Source organism: Electrophorus electricus, chromosome 24, assembly GCF_041902795.1.
Source record: "Electrophorus electricus isolate QZ-2024a chromosome 24, ASM4190279v1, whole genome shotgun sequence".
Lineage (NCBI taxonomy): Eukaryota > Metazoa > Chordata > Actinopteri > Gymnotiformes > Gymnotidae > Electrophorus > Electrophorus electricus.
This window is the reverse complement of record NC_137520.1, coordinates 12,818,952-12,840,211: the sequence shown is the minus strand read 5'-3', so window position 1 is coordinate 12,840,211 and position 21,260 is coordinate 12,818,952. Positions and strand designations below refer to the sequence as shown.

General features: G+C 41.7%; 2 protein-coding genes across 4 annotated transcripts in view; one reads left to right on the top strand and one right to left on the bottom strand.

Moving 5' to 3' along the window:
* Window positions 1–964, bottom strand: part of neurod4 (neuronal differentiation 4) — a 3,144-nt gene extending 2,180 nt beyond the window's left edge. The window contains exon 1 of the mRNA XM_035522587.2: window positions 669–964. The gene's annotated coding sequence lies outside the window, so the exon portion shown is untranslated. The remainder of the gene's footprint in view (window positions 1–668) is intronic.
* An 8,213-nt stretch (window positions 965–9,177) lies between these two features.
* zgc:153867 (myosin light polypeptide 6) lies at window positions 9,178–17,005 on the top strand. 3 transcript variants are annotated; one of them, XM_027030360.3, is made up of 6 exons: window positions 9,178–9,394; window positions 11,314–11,341; window positions 12,889–13,032; window positions 13,274–13,447; window positions 13,834–13,911; window positions 16,417–17,005. In XM_027030360.3, exons 1-6 carry the CDS (start codon window positions 9,218–9,220, stop codon window positions 16,443–16,445), a joined length of 630 nt encoding a protein of 209 aa, XP_026886161.2. In that variant the 5' UTR covers window positions 9,178–9,217; the 3' UTR covers window positions 16,446–17,005. The 3 variants fall into 3 exon arrangements, with proteins under 3 accessions (XP_026886161.2, XP_026886163.2, XP_026886162.1); XM_027030362.3 differs by lacking the exon at window positions 11,314–11,341 and adding an exon at window positions 11,097–11,124 and having other exon boundaries at window positions 9,185–9,394; XM_027030361.3 differs by lacking the exons at window positions 9,178–9,394; window positions 11,314–11,341 and adding exons at window positions 10,434–10,579; window positions 11,097–11,124.
* Window positions 17,006–21,260: the final 4,255 nt, after the last annotated feature.

Sequence of the window (21,260 nt, the reverse complement as noted above, 5' to 3'; positions counted from 1 at the left end):
TGGCTTTTAATTTATGGGAAGCTTGTAAAGCAGACATGAATGTTAGCCAAACAAATACACCTTGCGCTGCTAAATGTCATTTGGTGGCGATGTCTGCCTCGAAAACCAAACGGAACGCGTCTTGCCACTTCGAGTGCGGCAGGCCACACATAAGCATCTCCCCATCGATAATGTTTCGCCGCATTCTCAACAAGTTCCAATTTTCTTCTTTTGTCTATTTTATGAAAGGTTTATTTAAAACCATGCGTTATTGTGTGAAATTTCTTCAAAACTATACGTTTCTAATAAAAAGAAAACATCTAAGCCATTAAGTGTTATTAGTCCTTCATCAAATAAATTCTATTTTCTTTCCGGACGCATACAAACAATTACTTGTAGTGGTAAACACAGATTGCGTTTAACCTTTCTTGCTGACAGAAATGTTATAGAATTCATAGAAACATATAAACAGAAATACCGCGTAATGGACGAATTTATTTTTATATTGACTCTGTTTTGTGAACTATTAATAAAGCGACACAAAGAGGAAATGGAGAATAAAAAAAATATTTTGAACTTTCTTATCGTTCGAAAGTGACTGGATTATGAGTAGTGCCTTGTGGCGGATACATAAACAAACACTTCACATTTCATGTATCATACAGAAGGAACATCAGTGGGACGCTTACCTGCTTTTGTCCCAACTCGTGCAGTTAGGATCAAACGGCTTTTGGGCGGAGGAAATCCAGAAAAAAAAAACCTAATCGGTCGCGCAAGAACTACCAACACTAAGCTGAAGTTCCAGAGCCCCGCTGACCCGCGGCACGTTCGTGCTCTTCAAAAGCTCGCTGCCTCCTTAGCTCTCCATCCCCGCGTCAGAGCGCGCCTCGTGTCACTGGCACGCGGGGGGTTTCGGGTTGGCCTTTCTAGTGAAGTCGTGTAGCCCCTCCCATGTCCAGCCCACCCTGCAGCCCAGCCAGACGCGCGTGGCGGGCTCGTGGCTGGAAGTTTTAGGAGTGTCACTCATTTGTTACCGACCTTTGTGCGTGTGCGCGGCGCGCGGTCAGAGAAAGGGGTGGGGAGAGAGAGAGAGAGAGAGAGAGAGAGAGAGCGAGAGAGAGAGAGAGAGAAAAAAAAAATAAATGTTGGGAAGACGAGGATGAGTTATTGGATGATATATATTGCTGCTTATTTAAAGAATATCAGGGAAGAAACATTTGTTTGTCATCTATGATAAAAGAAGACGAAATCGCCTCCCAGCGCGGGTAACCTGAGTTTTTCCTTTTGGGTGAAATCGTAAATGCCTTTTAGCACAACATGATGCTCAGTGAGCACCACTGTCTTATATATTAAATGTAACTTAATTGTTGGCTCCCTGGAAACTTTTATTTACACTGGACTGGACTGCAATCCCCACGAATTTAAAACCGTTTTAACTTTAAATTTTGTGTAATATTTTACAGCCTATTCCATTAAAGCTTTGTGCATTTTTTTCCAACTTACTGGCCATTAATAGGTCGTGAGTAATACGCTATGTTTGGTGTCTCGCCAGGTCAAACTTTGTCTTCTGAACCCTAATCTCAGTAGATTGGTCTGTTAAGGGAGGAGACGCGCGTCCCTCTAGCTGTGCGTAAATGATCGTGACAGCTTGGCTCGCCGGGAGCAGGTGTGCGCGTTCTTCACCCGTTCATTCATTCGTTCCTTCCGCTCATTAGCGTCCCGCAGTCCACCAGTGCTGACGTCAATAACCGCTGAATCTGTCCGGTTGTAGCCGTTGGCAGCGCACGCTGAGGGTATATGTTAGAGCTGGAAGTGCTAAATTAGGGGCGATTTATTTTTATAACTAACATAAAGTATGCAACTTTATATTGGTACAAGTCATGTATTTCGACATACATTTTAATAAACGAAAGCTAATTATTCTAAAGTGCTATATCGATCGTTTGATCTGTTTTAGTTTGTCTAAGTCTTTGCTGAGCAAAATACCGAGACATAAATGTAGCACAAGCGATTTCCCCGTGCGTACTATTGACGGCAAGAATTGCACGTGCCCCCAAATTGATCCTATTGTGTGAGCGAGATGTTCACAAGAGTGCGCTCTCGTTCTCTCCCTTGCAAAGTTGTTTTTATTTACGGCGCAAAATTTGCTGGTCTAATTACCTCTCTCCAGGTATATAACATTCATATAAACCATGCGTTTGTGTGAGCGCAAGTGTGTGCGTGTGTGTGTGTGTTTGCGCTAAATGACTTCAATTAGTAATAATTTGGGAAAACTGTAACCTACTATAATAGTACAATTTTCTAGAATATAATTAAAAAGTTGAACACTTTAAAATTATTTTTAAATTATTAACGTGCTCTGGGACTTTCTGACTGACTTCTGGCCCCATAGCGCTTTTAGTATTATAATATTGTTTTGGGGGTTATGTTGATGTCGTTTATAAATCATTAACTAGGCTATACTGTTAATTTAACAATGTAATTATTAAGGTTTAATGTTAATTACATTTATTAAATCACGTTTATTTAACTCTTCAACTTCAGTTCTTCAATTTCGGCCGAACTCCACTGATCGGACCGGTGAACGTGGATGCTTCTGTGCACGCTCACTCGACACTCGCCTGCCTAATACGACGTCTCGTGCTACAACATAGCCGACATACCGGCGGTCACGTGCAGGTGTGGCGTCTCAGACACACAAGTGCGCGGCCGCCTCACTGGTCACGATCATCGGTCTCTTTCACCACTCCTTACGTTCTATAGCGTCTAGAAAGCTGTCTTTGAGAATCTATTACATTCACTACTGATGTAGAAAACGTTTAATAACGGAATTTACGTGAAAAGAAACCATTGGACCATTCAAATTTAGAAAAAGGATACTTTACATTTAAAAAATTTTCTTGAGCTTTTGAGCATTTTATGAAGAGCTAGTCTAGTAATTGGTAGAATGTTATGATGAGCTTTTCGTGTCATTCAATCAATTATTCAGAATATCTATTCAGAATATCTGGATTCACGTGTCCTCTGAGTGTGAATGAGTGTGACTAGGTGCCCATGTGAATTTGTTCATGCGTGTGCACATCAGTGTGGTACTGTCCCGTGTAAACCAGAGATTGCGTGTGTGTATCAGCAGTGTGTCACACCTCCCTAAGTGGCCCTGCTTCTCCATGACCTCACACCCCTGGAGTGCTCACACAGTCCTGTGACACACCTGCAGCCTGCACTGGGAATTCCTGTGCGCCAGCTCTCACTCTCGTCCACTGTAGGCTCAGACACTCCTAGCCCTGTTCCACTTTCTGTTGAAGCCAGAACCCAAGGAGATCTGTGCCGTCCACAAGGGATTGCTTTACTTTTTTGTTCTTTCTAGACCTTACGTGTAATATTTCCCAGAATTATTTTTAGTTTCATTGCAGTTCCACAATTACTGAGCATAGAGATGTAGATATTTACTGAGCTTAGAGAAGCTGTCATTTACTGAGCACTAACATGAGCCAGACATTTCCTGAGCATACATGCAGTCATTTACTGAGCACCGAGATGCAGTCAGACATAGTGATGCAATCAGGCATTTACTGAGTGCTGAGATGCAGACAGATATTCAGTCAGACATTTACTGAGCACACAGATTCAGTCAGACATTTACTGAGCACACAGATTCAGTCAGACATTTACTGAGCACACAGATTCAGTCAGACATTTACTGAGCACACAGATTCAGTCAGACATTTACTGAGCACCGAGATGTGAGGGCAGTGCTGCATCCCACCGGCAGCCTCCTGTTCAGTGCAGAGTTCAGAGTTCAGAGTTCAGCCCTGCAAATTCCCATGACTCACACCATGTGTTGGTTCTCGGGCAGCTAAGCAATTCCAGCTCCCATGACAAGACATGCTTTAAAAAGCAGGTGGAAGGTTTACAGAATAAAAGAAAGTGAAACATTTGTCAAAAAAACAAACAAACAATATAACATGATCTTAACATTATATGCAATCTTATTTTATTTTAACTTTAACTTTATTTTATCTTTTCTTTATCCCATATGGTACTTTGCTACTTTCCATATGAACGTAAGAAAATCAACAAATATTTAACAGAAGGCAGAATGGACATTAAAAGCCAATTTCTAATCAAGTGAATCCACCCCCTGTCAACATGTCAACCCTAGCAAAACAAGTCCGGCTACTGCATGCTTCTGCCCTGTCTTACAGCAGGCCTGCAATAGCAGCCTATTCTTACAAAGTCTCTGTTGTGGTCCCATTGTGGTCTTGCAATTATCAGGGTGTTATTTCTTACAGCAGAGATTTCTCTCAACTATAAAAAAAAAAAAAAGAAAAAAAGAAAAACCACAACTTTTGCCACAAGTGAGTTATCCCTCTGGTCCCATGGGAGTGCTCTGGCAAGGATGGGGGGAGTTGTGCATTTCTCTGACAGATGGGTCCTTGTTTCCTGCCTTTTTCTCTCCCTTGCTCCCTCTCTCCAAAAAACACAGACGCAGACACACTCGCCTACACCGAGACTGCACGAACACAATGGGAATTAAAGCCCTGCACATATGCTCCCTCTGTCCTGCTGAAAGCTGAGCCCCTTCTAATAATCAGGAAAAGAGGAGGGTTCATTTGGGCTCATGGGCACTGCAATGGCGAGGATGCAAATGTGGGGTTTGAAGGTCTTAAAGCGTGGTGTAAGGTGTGAGACCAGCATTCTCCTCTTAGTTTAAGTTTCACTGAGAGTATTCTGTTCTTTATATACCTAATCATAGACAAATCTCTGATCAATTGATAGCTTTCAGGAACATTAAAAATGATATCAAAGTCAAAGCAAGAGAGAGGGGGGGGGGGGGGAGAGTGCACGTGTATATGGCACATATGTATATTTTAAGATATATGGGTGGATTTTAACACTAGTGCCAATGGTTAGGTCCTATTTGCTGTTTATTGGAGCTGAATACAGGAGTACTGCAGGCTGAACCGTGGGGAGAGACCAGCAGAGAGACCGGCACAGAGACCAGCGGCCCAACTGAGTCCCTCTCACTCACACCGGGGAGCAGAGTGCCAGGATGAGGTGGTCGCACACTCACAGCCTCAGTATCACTTTGTCTGTCAACGTGGTATGGAACACTGCACAGTTTCTTTCCTTCCATGGCCAGCGAATAGTAAATAAGACAACGCCAGGCCAAACCAGTCACATGGGTGGGGATGGCAGCCAGACTGCCAGTTTGTGTAAATCAATCCCATATTATATCACAAGTCCACCACATAATTGGAAGCGTAAAATTGCCCATTTACACACTGTGCCACCTGCAACCCCTCTCCAGACACTTTACTGCCCTGTCATTAACGTAGTGGCTGGAGGAACGGAGTATGTCAAATATCTTTGTTGATGCATCGGTGTGTTTCTTTGCATTCACCATGAAGGACATGCTTTTTTTAACCTTTTGAAAAGATACAGTGACATTTTGTTTGAAGAACAATAAAAACATTTGTCTTTCTTTTACATATATGATGTTCTTTGAAAAAAAAATATTTAATTCATGTTCTACTTGAGTTAGACGTTGTGGCAGATGAGGACTTTTTAACATGTGCATTGGCACATCTAATTAAGTGCTGAATTGATGACATTTAAGGAAACCAGCAAAACACACTTAATGTCCTAACCGGCTAAAGTCTTCATCTCATCAGTGTCAACCCCATCCTGCCACTGCACCTCAGCCGTGATTGGGTGAACTGGAAAAGGGGAGGAGGGGGTTCCATCTGCCAAGCCGGCTGTCCTTTGGGATGTGGGCATACCCCAAGGGGCTTTAGCAAGGTGGGAGGGAAGGAAGCTGAATAGATTGCCCCCATCCACTAATCAAGGGCCATAATCTGTATATGCAAACACAATGCTCAGATTTTTGCCTGGTGCTACCATAGCCACAATCCTAATCATTAGAGTGAGATTCATAAGTATCATAAACATAGCAGCCATGAAACTGACATTTTGCAATTAATCACATGAGCGAGCAGATTTCTGAGGATTTATGCCATTAAATTAAAATGGTTTGTGTGTTTGGCACAGGGCCATGGATTGTTTGTGATCAGGTGCGTGTAACCCACAAGTGGCTGGATCTGATTCCCACTGTGGCCTGCTGCAGACCAGAGGCACACACAGCACACAAAGGCAACATCACTCACATGTAACTTAAGTAGAATTTTAAAAAAAATAGTTGCAAGATATTCCCCTTTAATGATGTTGAATGTGTCGGAAAATCGTTCTATTATAGTAGGCTAAATAAAAAGTAATTTGGCAGTAAAAGAGGAGCTGTTTGTTTGCTGTATTCCTCGTTTTCTGTGGTTTTGTGGAGGCAGTGTCGTGGCTGCGTCATATAGTCATGCAGCAGCGGCTCCATCGCGGATGATTACATCAACCGTCCGACGTGCCGCTGTTAAGGATCTCACTCACTTGCGAGTGGGCTTTAGATGCCGGCGTAGAGGGCAGCTGTAGATCTCTGGTCTTATGTGAAATGAAAAAAAACAAAACGATTGTCCATTGGCCATATGAAAGAGGGATAGACAAAATAAAGGGAATCGAGTTGCATCAGGTTTCATGGTCTCTTGTCAACTTGGAGCTGCCGAGGAGAGCCAGGGCCTGGAAGGTGTGAGTCCATGTGGGTAGACTGGTGCTAAGCACCCTACTGGCTGGGCCTCTCCTTCAGGGCAAAAGCCCCAAGCCTTGGAACTCCCTTCTAGCCTCCCCCAAAGCTTATGGATTGGTTCGCTAGCGCTAAGATGCCTGTCCTCCGGCATATTGTTTTGTGAGCCTTGCACAGTCAATATTAAGCTTGGCTAATGTGATACAGAGGCAGCTGGAGGAGCCCCAGTTATTACCATGACACTGCAGAGTGAGGGGTGTAATACCATTAAAAATAAATCAGTTGGTTTGATGATTTGGCATGGTAGGGGGATTTTGTAAGACATTTGTTGGGGCAGTTGCTATAATTCTATTACGTATTCTGAAAGAACCTCTAAGGAACAATTGAGGCCCTTCCCCTAATTCAGCATAATTAAATTTATTTTCACCATTGGCCTGAAAAAAAAGGGGGGCGGGGTTAGAAAGAAGTTTACTTTTCCATTTTGAAAACCGGCAGCCATGGAGATAATTTCTGGCTTTTCTGGGTTAAAAAAAAAGGCAGGTGCACAATTTGTGGACAATTTTCTGAAGCCAAGAATGTGTAACCTTCTGTTTTCTTTATACAAAAAATAAGTCGGCCCTGGTTGGTTTGGGCTGGTGTTCTCTTTCCTGGTAAATATTAAATAAAGGTTAGATGTACATGTGTAGGTTTGGGGGGTGGGTGGGGGGATTATTTGACTGGGAGATTTAGGGAAACGTGAGGCCTACAAATTAATCTGTTTAATCGGCCTGAAGGCGGATGGGCTCTCTGTCCGCTCGGCAGACTCTGCTTTGCATACCAGATACTTTTTTAAAAGCGCACGTGAGGGCACTTTTGCCCCGCAAAAGTAAGACCTTTTTTTTTTTTTTTTTTTTTTACATGTATGTATTTTATATTTTTACAATAATTACCTAAAATATAGTTTGTGCTTCCAGCCATGCATGATGTTTGATATGAACAATTACTTCTAATGTAACTTAAATAGTAGTAAAAATAACAGTAATACTTTGAGACAGGAGTGGCGTTGGTCCCGTTGTGGGGGTCCAGTGTCACTATTGTTCCGCGCTCGAGGCGTATAAGCGGTGATTTCAAGGCCCATTGAGCGCGCGATGGATTGTACGTAAAATCCATGCAGGGGCAGAGGGCTTCGATTATTCCAAGAAAGAGCGCAATACTAAGCACACTAAATCTCTCTGCCTAGACCCCTTGTTTGTATTTCAGTCTTGCCTACAGCGAATCAAGAACAATTATACAAGATAATGTCAATTTATCACGGGTAAAATTTAAGCAACGGTCTTACATAAATACTGCTAAGGTTTTCGTTTCAGATGATATTCTAATGTGCAGGTGTAAAAACTGGACTGAGATAGAGAGTTAGAGTTTGGAGTGTCATGCAGCAGTCAGGTGTTCTTTTGTATTCCCTTTAAGCCCACGGGTTTTTCGTCGTGGGGCACAGATTCAGAAGAAACATTAATTATGGAAATTGAGGAACTTAAATGCAGAGGTTTACAATATGGAAATGAATGCATGCTGTTCCATTAAACGCTTTTGCTCTGTCCTGGGAGGAGCGAAACGGGACCATTTACAAATAAAGGACTAAGAAAATATTTGAGAAATACTGACATCTAGTGACCACAGTCACTATTCTGGTGACTGGTGTTTTTACCACTGGGTAATACAGTAATTTCCTCCAATGACAGGAATTAAAAATCCTGCGACATGTTTAATATTAAAGGTTTTATAGGCTGCAAAAACTTGTTAAACCCTTTTAATTTACATTATGCTGTACATGATATGCTAGAAATAGATGGAACACCTGTAAGGGCCCTGTTTGTTGTACACAGGAATATCTAGGAATGCCATTAATTGTTATACTTTCTTTTTCCAAATGTTTTTGGGATATTTTGGTTGTTGGTTAGTTGGATTTTGCTTGTTTTGTTTATTGTCTCTCGTGTTTTGGGTGTAAATTGAACCTGATAAACCATAATTATGGAGGACACTGTATATTGCCTTGTTGCAATCAAAGATAATATGCCTTTACTTTGTATTTACTTTTGTTTTACAGATCAGAAGGAAAAAGAAGCAGAGTATGAGTAGAATAAAGATGAGAGAAGCAACTATTATTCCAAAGAATGAAATACTATATAAATAGACAACTATTAATATCTCTGACTACAGACTGCTGAATCCTTCACTCTGTCTCATACATACAGATCTCTTCCTGCACATGAGCATGATTCTGACCCATATATAAAGAGAACCCAAGACTCATGAAACACGTTCTCTGTGACAACACTCCCACACATACTCTCTCTTCTCATCACATACTCCTACACTTTTCACACGCACTGCCCTCATCATCCTACCTGCCAGCCTCCCTCTCTCTCTCTCTCTCTCTCTCCCTCCCTCCCTCCCTCCCTCCCTCTGTCTCTCCATCTCTCTCTCTTTCTCTCTCTCCCACTCTACCCTCTCACAGTTTCTTCCACTCTCCAAACACACAGTGCATCTGACACAGATTCTCTAGCTTTTTTGGAGATAGAAACAAAGCAAGCAGTAGACAGAAAGGAACAAGGTACGTATGTGCAGTTATTAAAGATGGCACCGAAAAAAGAACCATCGATTAAAAAGTCCCCGTCGGGTGGAACGTTACCAAGACATGGACCTCCATTCCCTTGTCCTACTATGGCACCTGCGATACCAAAGCCAACCCCAGAGCTCAAGCCTCGGCTACTGCGCCCATCTGACACTCCCTTTGACCCCAGCACGCTGGAGGTAAGTGATATTGTACAACGTTCAAGCCCAAGATGTTCTCATTGTATAGGTTTTAACTTGTGACTCTAAAGCCCATCAATAGGACTGGGAACCGGTTTATCACTTGCTGATGAACATTCAGACCCATCAAACAGTTTGCAGAATATTATTTGTTCATATGTATTATCTGAGAACAGCTTGGTATCTTAAGAAATATTTTAAAGCAACATGCTTCGTTTTAATTAAAACCTTAAAAGGTTTTGTTTTGTTTTTTTTGCAATCTTTATTATCCTCTCCAAAGCAAATGAAAATCTGTGTCAACCCAGCCCCCATTTCTAGAGAGAATACTAGTGCTATATCAAGATCTAGAAATAGGACACCGATGGAGTCTGCATAACAGTGGTATGAACCCCAAAATATCAGGAGCATCACCTTGAAATAGCCTTTATTGATAATACCTTCATAGTGTAGTTAGAAATCACTCTTTCTTTCCTTATGTGCTCACACTATAGTTAATTAGATTTAAGTTAAAATAAGATAAGATTGGCTTGATTTTTTTTTTAAATATTGCAATAAACTGTTTTAATCTGTCATTTTAAGACCTATTTGTGCATGCATTTACATTCATTTTAATGCAAAACATCAAAGATATATCAGATATATCTCATGCTATATATATCATGCCTCAATATCCATTAACTGGTGACATCTGTCAAACCATTTTCTCACAGCCTACTGTATTTCCCAACAGACCACCTAACCTGATCACACGTGATCTGATTGAACGCGGTTAGAAATTCATTAAAAGGGACTCACATGCTTTACTAAACAGGTTAATTTACCCCGTAATTATTTGTGGTTTACACTTTTCTTAAATACTTTGAGGTTGTTCCACCCATACATTCTGGAACGCAACAAGCGTAGTCACGACACCACTAACAATTCGCCTAGACCAGACAGACCCGCACGTATCGACGTGTTGACGCATCAACGTCGGAAGACGCCCACACCCCCGCGCAAATCTACAAGTCATGTGGCGCGATTGTGACTGCTCGTTTATCGCTGCGTAAACGTTGCTTGTATATAAGGATTTGCGCTCTGAGTTAATTCGTTTCTTACTGCAAGGTTGTACATTTTGAGTCTTCCAACTCTGACATAGTTGTCTTCCTGCACGGCTCCTTCAGGCGCTCTTCTCTCTCAGTTATGGTAGGCTTTGATCACGTTTCACAAGCTAGCTAAATAGTTGCCATTGAACGTGGTTTCCGATTGGCGTTAACTTTTTACACATATTAGCTTGCTAGCTAATTATCTTAAGTTACTTTTTATGGTTCGCTAGGTTAGCTAAAGCTAAAGATAGCTAGTTGGTAATGGACGTGCATTGTTTATGATTCTTGCTAACTAACGTTTATATTCTATATAATTTTATATTTTGTATTCTTTTATATTGTAATGACTCTGAATATTAGGAATACGCGGTCCAGTTGTATTTTAAATGGGTAGCTGATGGTTAAATGGTTAGGAGTCGTTAAGCTAAGATAGCTAAGAGAGCTGTGTGGCTAACGTTAGCTAAGTTGAGGTGATCACTGTCGGTCTTCACGCCGCTTTTTATTGACGTTTGAAACGTTTCTGAGGAGATATCCGGCCATCATGCTTATTTGACATCGCCTTTGTGTGAGATAAGGTGTCATTTCACAAGTCATCAGTAACGCTTTTCTTTAAACAGTCCGACTTCACGGAAGACCAGATCCTCGGTGAGTGTGATGTGGTGAGAGTTCACGTCGTTACTCCCGCTCCCATTTAGTGTGACTTCATGATTTCTGCCCATTTGCCCAGCACACCTTCCTGCCTGTGCCAGTTCTGTCCTAGCAAACCTTTACACCTTTCCTTCTGTCCTCACGGCTGTATTATTCCTCTCTCTGCCACTGTCACGTCCCCTCCAGATTGAGTTTAACTTGGATCAGATACATGGTGAGTGCTCTTTAAGTTCAGCAGATCGCCTCACCGCAAGTACAAACCTGTACTGTGTTTTTGTGTGTAAGCTGCTGTTCAGTCGGTCTGCATGTATCGTGTGTGTGTGTCACAGGCCGCTCACCAATACCTTTATTGTTGTGTGCACGTACCAGTAACAATAATTTGATTGTGGAAATGTTGGTGAGAAGTTAAAGACGAGGGAACATGATTGTGCATAAGAGGTGCGGTCGTGGCCTCAAGCTATAGCATGGGAGGGTGTGTCCCAGGAAACAGAACATAAAATGCTCATCCGGTATGTTCAGTTTTAGCAAACTCCGTCAGAGTATGACTTTGCATTTACATAGCTGCAATCTAAACTTTGCCTGCCTTTTTTTTTTTTTTTTTTTTTTTTTTTACTGGAAATGCAGGCCTAATACTAATTTAACTACTGAGATACAACAGTGCTCAACAGAATGAGAGTGGGAAAACAGTTAAGGAAAGAAAATAATAGTTTAGGATATTCAGTTGATATTTCATATTTAGGTTTTCGAGTCAGTGTAATTAACCTTTAACAAACAGTTCTGGCTGTCTAGACAAAGAATAAACATGGTTGTAGACTTAAAGGATCATTGTAACGTAATCGAGGGTTTGGGGTGCTGTATTTCCAGAAGGGGGTGGGTGGGTGGGTGTGTGTGTGTGGATCTTGAGCATGTTAATGGTGATCATTATTATGTCTTTGACAGTATGATCGTGATGGTCGCAAGAGCTCATATTTATTTAGCATGGCTGCTGCAGAAACCACAGTTTTGTGTCAGTCGGCACACCGTCAAATAACAAACATGTCATCCAGGAAAGCTATGATTATGGTCATGCTGACCAGTCACAGATATGTTTCTGTGAGCATTCACATCCCAAACATTCATGTGATCTCTCCCACACAATTTTGTCCAAATCATACACCACCATTTTTAATGTCAAGTCCTAGTCAGTGTGTCTTCTTATCAAGCCATTTCACACAGTCATGTGGCAATAGCAAGATGTGTCTGTACCTAAATGTCATTTGCATAAGCTATATGAGGCTCTGGATGTCATAATGTATGACCTGTTCCAAGATGGGAAATGAAGTTTGTTTAAGCAGGTGCCATCCTTAAACAAGAATTCCTTTGTTCTTTGCAACATGGACATTGACCTGGACTATAGCATTTGTACTGAGTTTGGGATTGAGAAGGTTGAATGAGGTTTTAGGGGTTACTTGATCTTTCTCAACTAACCCGAATAAACAATCTGGAATATTAATTGCCAGTGCAGTGTGTCACTCATCATCTTATGAAGGTTATGAGGTTACTCACTTCTGTTTATTCGCATTAATGAAATGCATGTGACTGTTGTATAGTTACAGTTCAGACTAAACTTCGCAGTTCTTCTATAACTGTATTCTGCTTTCAAGGGTTTTGTTCTTTTGCATGTCATGGGTCTTATCTAGTCAGTTGTCTCAGCCTTGTGCCCTTTTCTTTTTTTCCTCTGTGTTTGTCCCTCTTGCTTATTGACCGATGTCTTTCGTGCAGACTTCAAAGAGGCCTTCCTCCTGTTTGACCGGATGGGAGATGGAAAGATCACCTATGGTCAGTGTGGTGACGTGATGCGTGCCCTGGGCCAGAACCCAGTCAATGCTGAGGTGCTCAAGGTTCTAGGAAACCCAAAGGCAGAGGGTAGGGGTCAAATCACAGCACTGGACGAGCTGCACACTTCATTTGTGTAAATGCACTGTTAATGAAAAGGCAGTTCTATGGCTTCAGGCCACACTCTGTGGAAGAAGTGACACTAAGAAGGATTTTAATTAAAAAAAACATAAGAATTTAACCAACAGCGTATAAAACTTTTAGAACAGCAGCTCTCAACCGAAACGTGCATCACGTCAGCGGGTCCTGACTTTGTGCGTCTGTATGCCAGAGATGAACCACAAATTGCTGGACTTTGAGCAGTTCCTGCCCATGCTCCAGGCCATTGCCAAGAACAAGGATCAGGGCTCCTTTGAGGACTTTGTGGAAGGGCTACGGGTCTTTGACAAGGAGGGCAACGGCACAGTCATGGGAGCTGAGCTGCGTCATGTTCTTACCACGCTGGGTAAACCACTTTTCTCTCCAGAGGACCTATTTATAACTCTCTCTAACATATTTAGGGCATTGTCAGAAGAGGGTAGTGCACCATAAATAACTGTAGCTCTGGGTCTGTTGTGTGGCAGGCTAATAATGATTTATAGGGCGAGCTTATATATGCATACAGTACACTGTATTCCCCATTGCAATTCCGGTGATGTATAAGTTAAAATATATGAAGTAATGAGCTAATCAATAGCTAACACTATAACATATCTGTTACACTAGATAGAATAATAGTGCCATCAGTGGGGAATTTCAGCTGTTGGGTAGAGCCATAGAATAGGCTGACCCTAATAAAGTGATCAGCTGATGTATACTGTTTGACATATATGCTATGCGGTTTTTATTTAGGAGAGAAGATGACGGAAGATGAGGTAGAAACACTTCTGGCCGGGCACGAGGATGCTAATGGCTGCATCAATTATGAAGGTAATCGGAGGGCTGGAAGTGTCAAATATGTGATTAGGCTGATAATGTGTAACTTCAAGTCCACTGTTTGGCCCACACAAGGGCTCGCATGCTACTGTATGCCTTTCCTAAGTTATGATCGACGCTGTGTGTGGAAGTCCTCGATTTGATTGCTTTGAAGTGACAGCGGTTGAGCGTGGTGAGGGTGGAAATGCCATGACTCTCACTGGTCTTCTGCAGCCTTTGTTCATCACATCGTGTGTGGCTGAGCACCATCTCAGGAGTACGTCCTCGACCTACTGTCAATAGCATGTTTACTGTCTAAAACTCCCATCCACAATGTCCCTCATGTTCGTTTATATGGGTGTGCATGCTTGCACTATACATCCCCAACTGCTGCAGTGTCACCAGCCATTTGTAAATTACAATAGGACTTGTACATACACTGGGGGCAGTAGTAGCTCGGTGGTTAAGGTACTTGATATGTGATTGCTGGTTCGAGCCCCGCCATACCGAGTTGCCGCTGTTGGGCCCCTGAGCAAGGCCCTTAACCCTTGGTTGCTCCTGTCTAGGTTTGGGCTGCCTGGCAGTATCCTAGCCCACACCCGTCGCTGACGTTGAAGGCATGGCAGTCTGCAGTGGTATTCTGTTCTACTGTATGGTATGGTGGTGTACATACACTAGAAAGGACCTGTTGGTTCATTGTTTAATTGTTTTCCGTCAGAGGGGTTCCTTGTGAGGAGTGTGGTTTGTAGTTGGAGAGGTTGGTTGGCTGGTGTTTACAGCAAACGTTTGGACTCGTTGGGCACGGGGTGCTCCCCGCGCAGTGGCAGCACTCTGGCCGCAGGCCACAGCAGGTTCCCAGCTGGTTCAGGTGCACGGTGGCACCGCTCCAAGTGTGGGCCATCCCCTAGCAGTTCGTTGCGCTCTAGTATAATTCCAACAGTGAGATTTGGCTTGTTTGGAGGCTTGCATTAATATGCCACCTCGGAGACATTGTTGTGGTAAATTCAATTTTAATAATTTGCCAGCAGATAAAATAATTCATAGCACACTGAGCAAATGTTTTCCACGCCAGCTTTCTTTTGTTTTAAGAATGTTGGTGATTGTTGCTGTGTGTTTGCTCGTTGTGTTCTGACCATTAAAGGCGTGCATCCTGCCAGCACTTTGAAGGCCGTGCAGTTGCTTGTGGAAGCGAGCTGCTGGCTTTTTGCTGCTCTTTTTCTCTTCCACCGATGGAGGAGCACTGAGGGTGGGGGCCCGATGGCCTCCCTGTGCCACTTTCTTCTAACTCTGCTCTCATGGCCTGTTGTAGAAGAAAACGGGGAGGACTTTTTTTAACTTTTTCTTGACTCATGGGCCTGGACAAACCTCTGGCTGAGTAGGAGATAGTGGTGACTTCTCTGGTTGTTGCTTTCCTTGATACTAATGCAATGGTGTGCAGTCAGACTCTTCTAAACCAGTAGAGAAGGGGTAAAAACAAAATGTAGAAAAAAATATATATAAAACATATTGCATAAATAAAGTAACGTTTTTAAAAACCTATTCATATAGGCTACTTTACATGTTGGTTACTATAGCATGCATTTCTATCTGAGAGTGGTACTAATCAGAACAGCGCATTAGTATGGCTGCAAGTACTCACTGCTGTGCCTGTGTGCCCCTCTCGGTGATATTTTAAAGGGTTCTGTTATGTGAGTATAATGGCAAAATGACATGAAATTTGACATATTAAATATTTAGGTTTTCACTCTTTGGGCTGGGCTGTGGCAGCCTAGCTCTCTCGCTCTTCTGAAGAAGGCACCACAGCATTATTAGTGAAATGTCACCGCCTATGTACATGCTACCTTAGCCAGCAAACTTAAAATGGTGACTACAAGTAGGAGTCATTATGGCGTGCCTAACTGGAAAGCCTTTGTCAAGGCTACACGTCAAGTGCTGTCAAGTGCTGCCTTTGTCAAGGCAGCACTACACGTCACAATACTTCCATCTATATATCTTATCTTATCCAGAAAAGAAAGTTATGCGCATAGTTTTTCTAAGATGAGCTATGAGAGATACTCTTGGCTAACAACTAGCCTGCAGCATGCACAGTTTTGTTTTTTTTGTTTGTTTTGTCAACTGTGCTTATATTTGTACTCGTTTTGGGAATGGCTGTGCTATATTTTGAAAGTGAAATTATAATTTAAGGTTGTGTAATTTTAATTATTGGTCATGTGTTATGCGGATGGGCAACGTGCTTTATGCAGTGCACACCACTGAGCTACGGCAAGCTCCAGAGTCCAGCTCCATGGGTACTGAAGAAATGCATGGCAGGTCAATTGGGTAATCACAGATGACAATTAACTGTTCAGTGGGAAACTCGGGAGTGTGTGAAATGCATTGCAGAGGACAAGGTTTTAGAGTGATGATTCTTTTATCTGACAGCATGAGTTGTAACCTGTGTGATGTGCTGTGCAGGCATCACCCCTGCACCATTTTTAGTGCTGGTGTCTAACAGTTGTTTTCTCTTGCTGTCTTTTATAGAACTCGTGCGGATGGTCATGAACGGTTGAAGAAGAAGGAAAGCATTCCCATTTGTGCACGTGCACGTGTGTGTGCACGTGCATGTATGTTTTATGTGACACATTTTGTTTTTATTCCTTTTTTCCATCCTTATCACTGCTCCTCTTTTGCCGACGTGCTTCAGTCTCCCTACCACCCGCCTCTTTATTTGCACGCATTTGTTTTTTTTATTTTCAGAAGTGCCTTTATCTTCCCCAGTTAAGATCCCACGTGACCCTCCTCACTAGTCTCCACACTGTCCAGTGGTGTTCACACCCCACAGCTGCACGGAGGGGAGCTTTTGTGTCCCGACACTGTTTGCAATAAAGCCTCTCGACGCAGCACGCAGTCATGCTGTAACATGGGCTTGAATGCAATAATCCTCAGGCTCTTCATTGGTGGACAGTGCTTTAGCAGGACTGTTGCAGCTTTAGCCGACTCTGAAGACAAAAAAGGACCATTTTATGTGTAAAACCATAACATAGCTAAACAATGTTTTCAAAGTGAACTACACTTCATTTTTTTCTTTGGGTGTGGATGAACCTCGAAATAAAATCCATTTCAAAATGAATTTTCATAGTTTGTCATTTGTCCTGCTATTTTTTAAGCATACTGCAGAACTAGTATGAATCTTCTGTCTATTGAAATTAAATGTTTAGACACTGTTCTTAATTTGGTACATCGTGATGTGAAGTTTTATGTAAAGAATGTCCTGAAACAGGCGAAAGCAAGCTGCAGGGCTCAATCCCTACAGGCAGGTGGCGCCACACTCAAATTTATGCTTTCTGCGATGTAAGGAACTTTTAGAACGGCAGACAGGCAAGACTCATTACAATTTGTTGCACGTATCTAGACCATGTGATTTTTCATTTTTAAAAATCATTTTTAGTGTGGCCCTGGCAGGTGTTTCTGAGCTTCAGCTAGTGCTGTTTACTGATGACCTGCCAACAAAGATTGAAGGTCTAGACATTTATGGCTGGTTTCTTTGTAACTTTGGAATAAATTCCCTGTTGAATACGTAGATATCGATGATAAACTTAACAGTTGTTTCCCTTATTGATATGCACTGAAGTATCACCATAAATACAAGGTGAGATTTTTATCTTCCAGACCAGATGGAACATGCTTCCTTGGTTCCCAGAACATCGCCCCTGCGAAGTGAAATGCAGGATGTTAGAACGACACCTGGGAACCATGTAGCACACCACAGGAGTTGACGTAATTCATTATGGTTTAGTTTTGTTGTTGTTGTTTGTTTTAAAGATGAGGCTGTATCAATTTGCATCTTTGAATAGTACAACAGTGCAGTGGCTTTCCTATGCCTTCTGGATATTACTATTACTGATCCGGTGTTTGAGTCGTCTTTCTTAACAGTGAACATTAATTTGTGCTGTATTGTGGCAGTATAAATGACAAACATTACAATAAATACCTATGCAAAGTTTCCCCACATTTTTGTGTTTCTCATAAAAATAGATTCAACTTTTTTCCCTCGTCAGTCTACACACAGTACTCTACAATTACAATACAAAGCATGTTTTTGTAAAGTTTTGTAAATGTATTTTAAAAAATGAAATTGTCCTTGTACATAAGTAATCAGACCCTTCACATAGTACTTGGTTAAAGTGCATCTAGCAACAATGACAGCCGCGAAGCTTCTTAGGCATGATCCTACAGGCTTGGCATACCTTTGTTGGAAGTTTGTTCCACTGTTCCTTACGGAGTCATTCAAGCTCAGCCAGGCGAGATAGGGGGCGTTGGTGCGCAGCCATTCTTCAGGTCTCTCCAGACTCAGGTCTTTCTATTCAGTTCATGTCTGGACTCTGACTGGGCCACTCCAACACTTCCAGAGTTTGATTCAGGTTGTTGTCTTATTGAAATGTTAACCTTTGTCCCAGTCTGACATCTTAGCCACTATGGAAAAGATTTTCGCTTAGGATTGCTCTATATTTTTTGCTTCCATCTTTAATGCAACACAATCAGCTGAATATATTATCCCCCGTCTAGTCATTTTGATGATTATTTTCTATTATCTGTAGCGTTTGCGATTCATTTACGATGAACTAGCAGGCAAAGAATGACGTGGGTCTTTTCTGTTCAGAGATTTTTAAAATGTTTTTTTTCTCCCTCTGCCGTTTTCTTCTATTGGATTTGAGTTGGGCAGGACTAACTTTGATAGTGCAGGTAGTGAAGGGCAGTAGTGAGCTAGTGAAAGGTTTACGTCACCTACCCGCTACTTTAAGGCCGCTCGTGAATTTCACAAGCTCACTGTTCACTGGCAATTGCACCTCCGCGTGTTGGGTCACTTTTCACAAGACAACCGTGTAAAAACGTGTGTAAGGGCTATAAACGTAGGTCTCTCAAGATGGCAATTTGCTAGAATTTGCGATGTCATGTCATGATTACTCACGGATGGCCTGGCCTGCACATCCCCACATCTCCGCCTCTCACGTAAACATCCCTCTGAGACCGAGCGAGCCTCACTGTGCTGTGCCGTTCAGAGTGAGATCAACCACGTGGCGTCACTCACCGAACTAACGTTGGCTTGTTTACGTTGCCATGGAGACGCGGTGCCGCATGTGCCAAGTTGCCAATCATTAGGAGACGTGACACACCCTTACGGAGCGTGCATTAGCTCCGAGCACGCAGAGCGTTTAACTACTATTACCTTGTATTAACACATACACCTATAATAATATAATAATACATATAATGAAATACATATAATGATGCATTACACATACATAATCATATCTACTATTTAATCATATCTTTAATCATATCTACTATTCAAGCAATGTTTTAATCACGTGAAACCAAGTTGACTGGAGCCTAAAACTTGAATCGGTCTAACTTTCTATATATTCTGTAGCATGATTGTCGAGTATTTAGGACCACAACATGCAAACAAAGAATCTCAATCTTTCTATTATGTCCTAATTTGGAAATGTATAGTTTCTCAACTAAAAATAACTTGAAACATTTAAAAAATGTATTAACAATTATATTACTCTACCTTAAGTTGCTGAATGGTATTGGTGAAAATAATATGTAATCTATGTTGCAGTGTACAATATAAAACTACTATCAAATATTACAACAGGCCTTTTAAGAACACTAAAATAAGAACAAAATTGAGGAATATTTTAGAAAGCTAAGATGTGGTTAAAGAAGCACAAAAGTAAACGTACCACCAGCTCACATGATTCATGCATAGATACACATCAAAGTTATCAGTCCTGTGTTATCAATGGAAAGATAACGTGTTTTGTCTGAGTGGAACATCTACCATGCCATTAGGCTGTTAAATTGCTACAATAATAAACTTTTGTAGCAAAAGAAAATTGCAATTAGTGTCTTATTATGCACATAATTCAAGTCAGAATTGCAGATTGGAAAACTGACAAACCACCATCAAACTATTCTCCCGAAAACTGTGTTTAATATCATATCATGTATTTATAATATTAATTAAAGGAACAACATACAATCGAATCCCCACATTATAAAATGTCAAAACAAATCTGTCTCAAAGAGTACACAACTGTTACTAACCAATAAAATGAGCCAATGCAGGTTGATTTGTTTGTGTGTGTCTGTGTTTTTTTGCATGTGTGTGTGATGAAGAAAGATTGAGAGAGAAAGAGAGAGAGAGAGAGAGAGAGAGAGAGAGAGAGAGAGAGAGTGTGTGTGTGTGTGTGTGTGTGAGAGAGAGAGAGAGAGAGAGAGAGAGAGAGAACCAAAAAAAGTTATAAACACAGAGCAGATGAGGAAGACTGATCATACAACTTAAACTTCTGTTCACAAAAAGCAAAAATTCCCTGGAAAACAAAATCCCATTACTTATTTAATCTCTTCCTTCAAGTTATTCTATCGCAGTACCATCCTTTGTCGAAAAGCATGTCTACACTTTCATCATCCAAGCTGCAGGACTGCTAAGGTAAGATTGTTAAAGCTGAGGGTTTGTTTGGGTGTGTGGCATGGCTGAAATACCAGCTTTAACATCCTCTGAGGTATTGTGCAGTGAGTCCAGCCCATCAACAGCTCTCTGACCTTTTCCTCATCTCCTCACAACCAGTCAGAACTATGCCCCCTCATTAGATACCACAGCTATTTGCGTGGGTGAAGGCGAGCCAGGTATCATACCCGGGGAGAATAGGTCCTCTACTAATTACGGAATTCATTCTGCTGGATGTGTGTGCCTACGTGTGGGCCTCACCGGCACACACTTGTACGGATGTGCCGGAGGTAAGTGAAGTGTATTGATTATTTTAATCCATCTATTTGTGAGTCTGTGATCCTCGTGGCTCCGCATTCGACAGGGGAATCACTAATGGGCCACGGTGCACCTCGTCTCAGGCCTCTCCCCGTCCAATTAACTTTCAACTGGAATCTGGCAGGAGAGAGCATGGGGGCTAGCTGCAGCACAAGCGGAGCCCTCCATGAGCCCCCACAGGAAGCAGACTTACTCCAGCCTCCAAGTCCAGAATGTCATTACCTCTCGCTTTTAATTAAATGTTTCGTCTTTCCTTTTAGCACTGACCCAGGTACAGCCAAAGCCACTCTTGCCTGTTACTGTTTTTAAGGGGGGGGGGGGGGCATTATTTTCTACCTTTTGTTTGTTTCTTCATTTTTATTATTTGAAAATTATTTTGTAATATTTAACATTTATATGGTTAACAGAATTCTGATGTTTGTATTGAATTACTAGATTAGATAATTTCACACATATTTAAATGTAATTATTATAATAATCCTGATATTAAATTATAATTATATATCAAGTAACTCCAACATTCAAGTTATACAGTGTGACATTATTTGGT

What these genes read in the sequence shown, in the direction of transcription:
- zgc:153867 (XM_027030360.3), top strand. Translation starts at nt 9,218, where the DNA reads ATGGCACCGAAAAAAGAACCATCGATTAAAAAGTCCCCGTCGGGTGGA. An exon ending in AGGAAACCCAAAGGCAGAGG is followed by an intron (nt 13,033 to 13,273) that starts GTAGGGGTCAAA and finishes TCTGTATGCCAG; the next exon opens with AGATGAACCACAAATTGCTG. An exon ending in TGGCTGCATCAATTATGAAG is followed by an intron (nt 13,912 to 16,416) that starts GTAATCGGAGGG and finishes TGTCTTTTATAG; the next exon opens with AACTCGTGCGGATGGTCATG.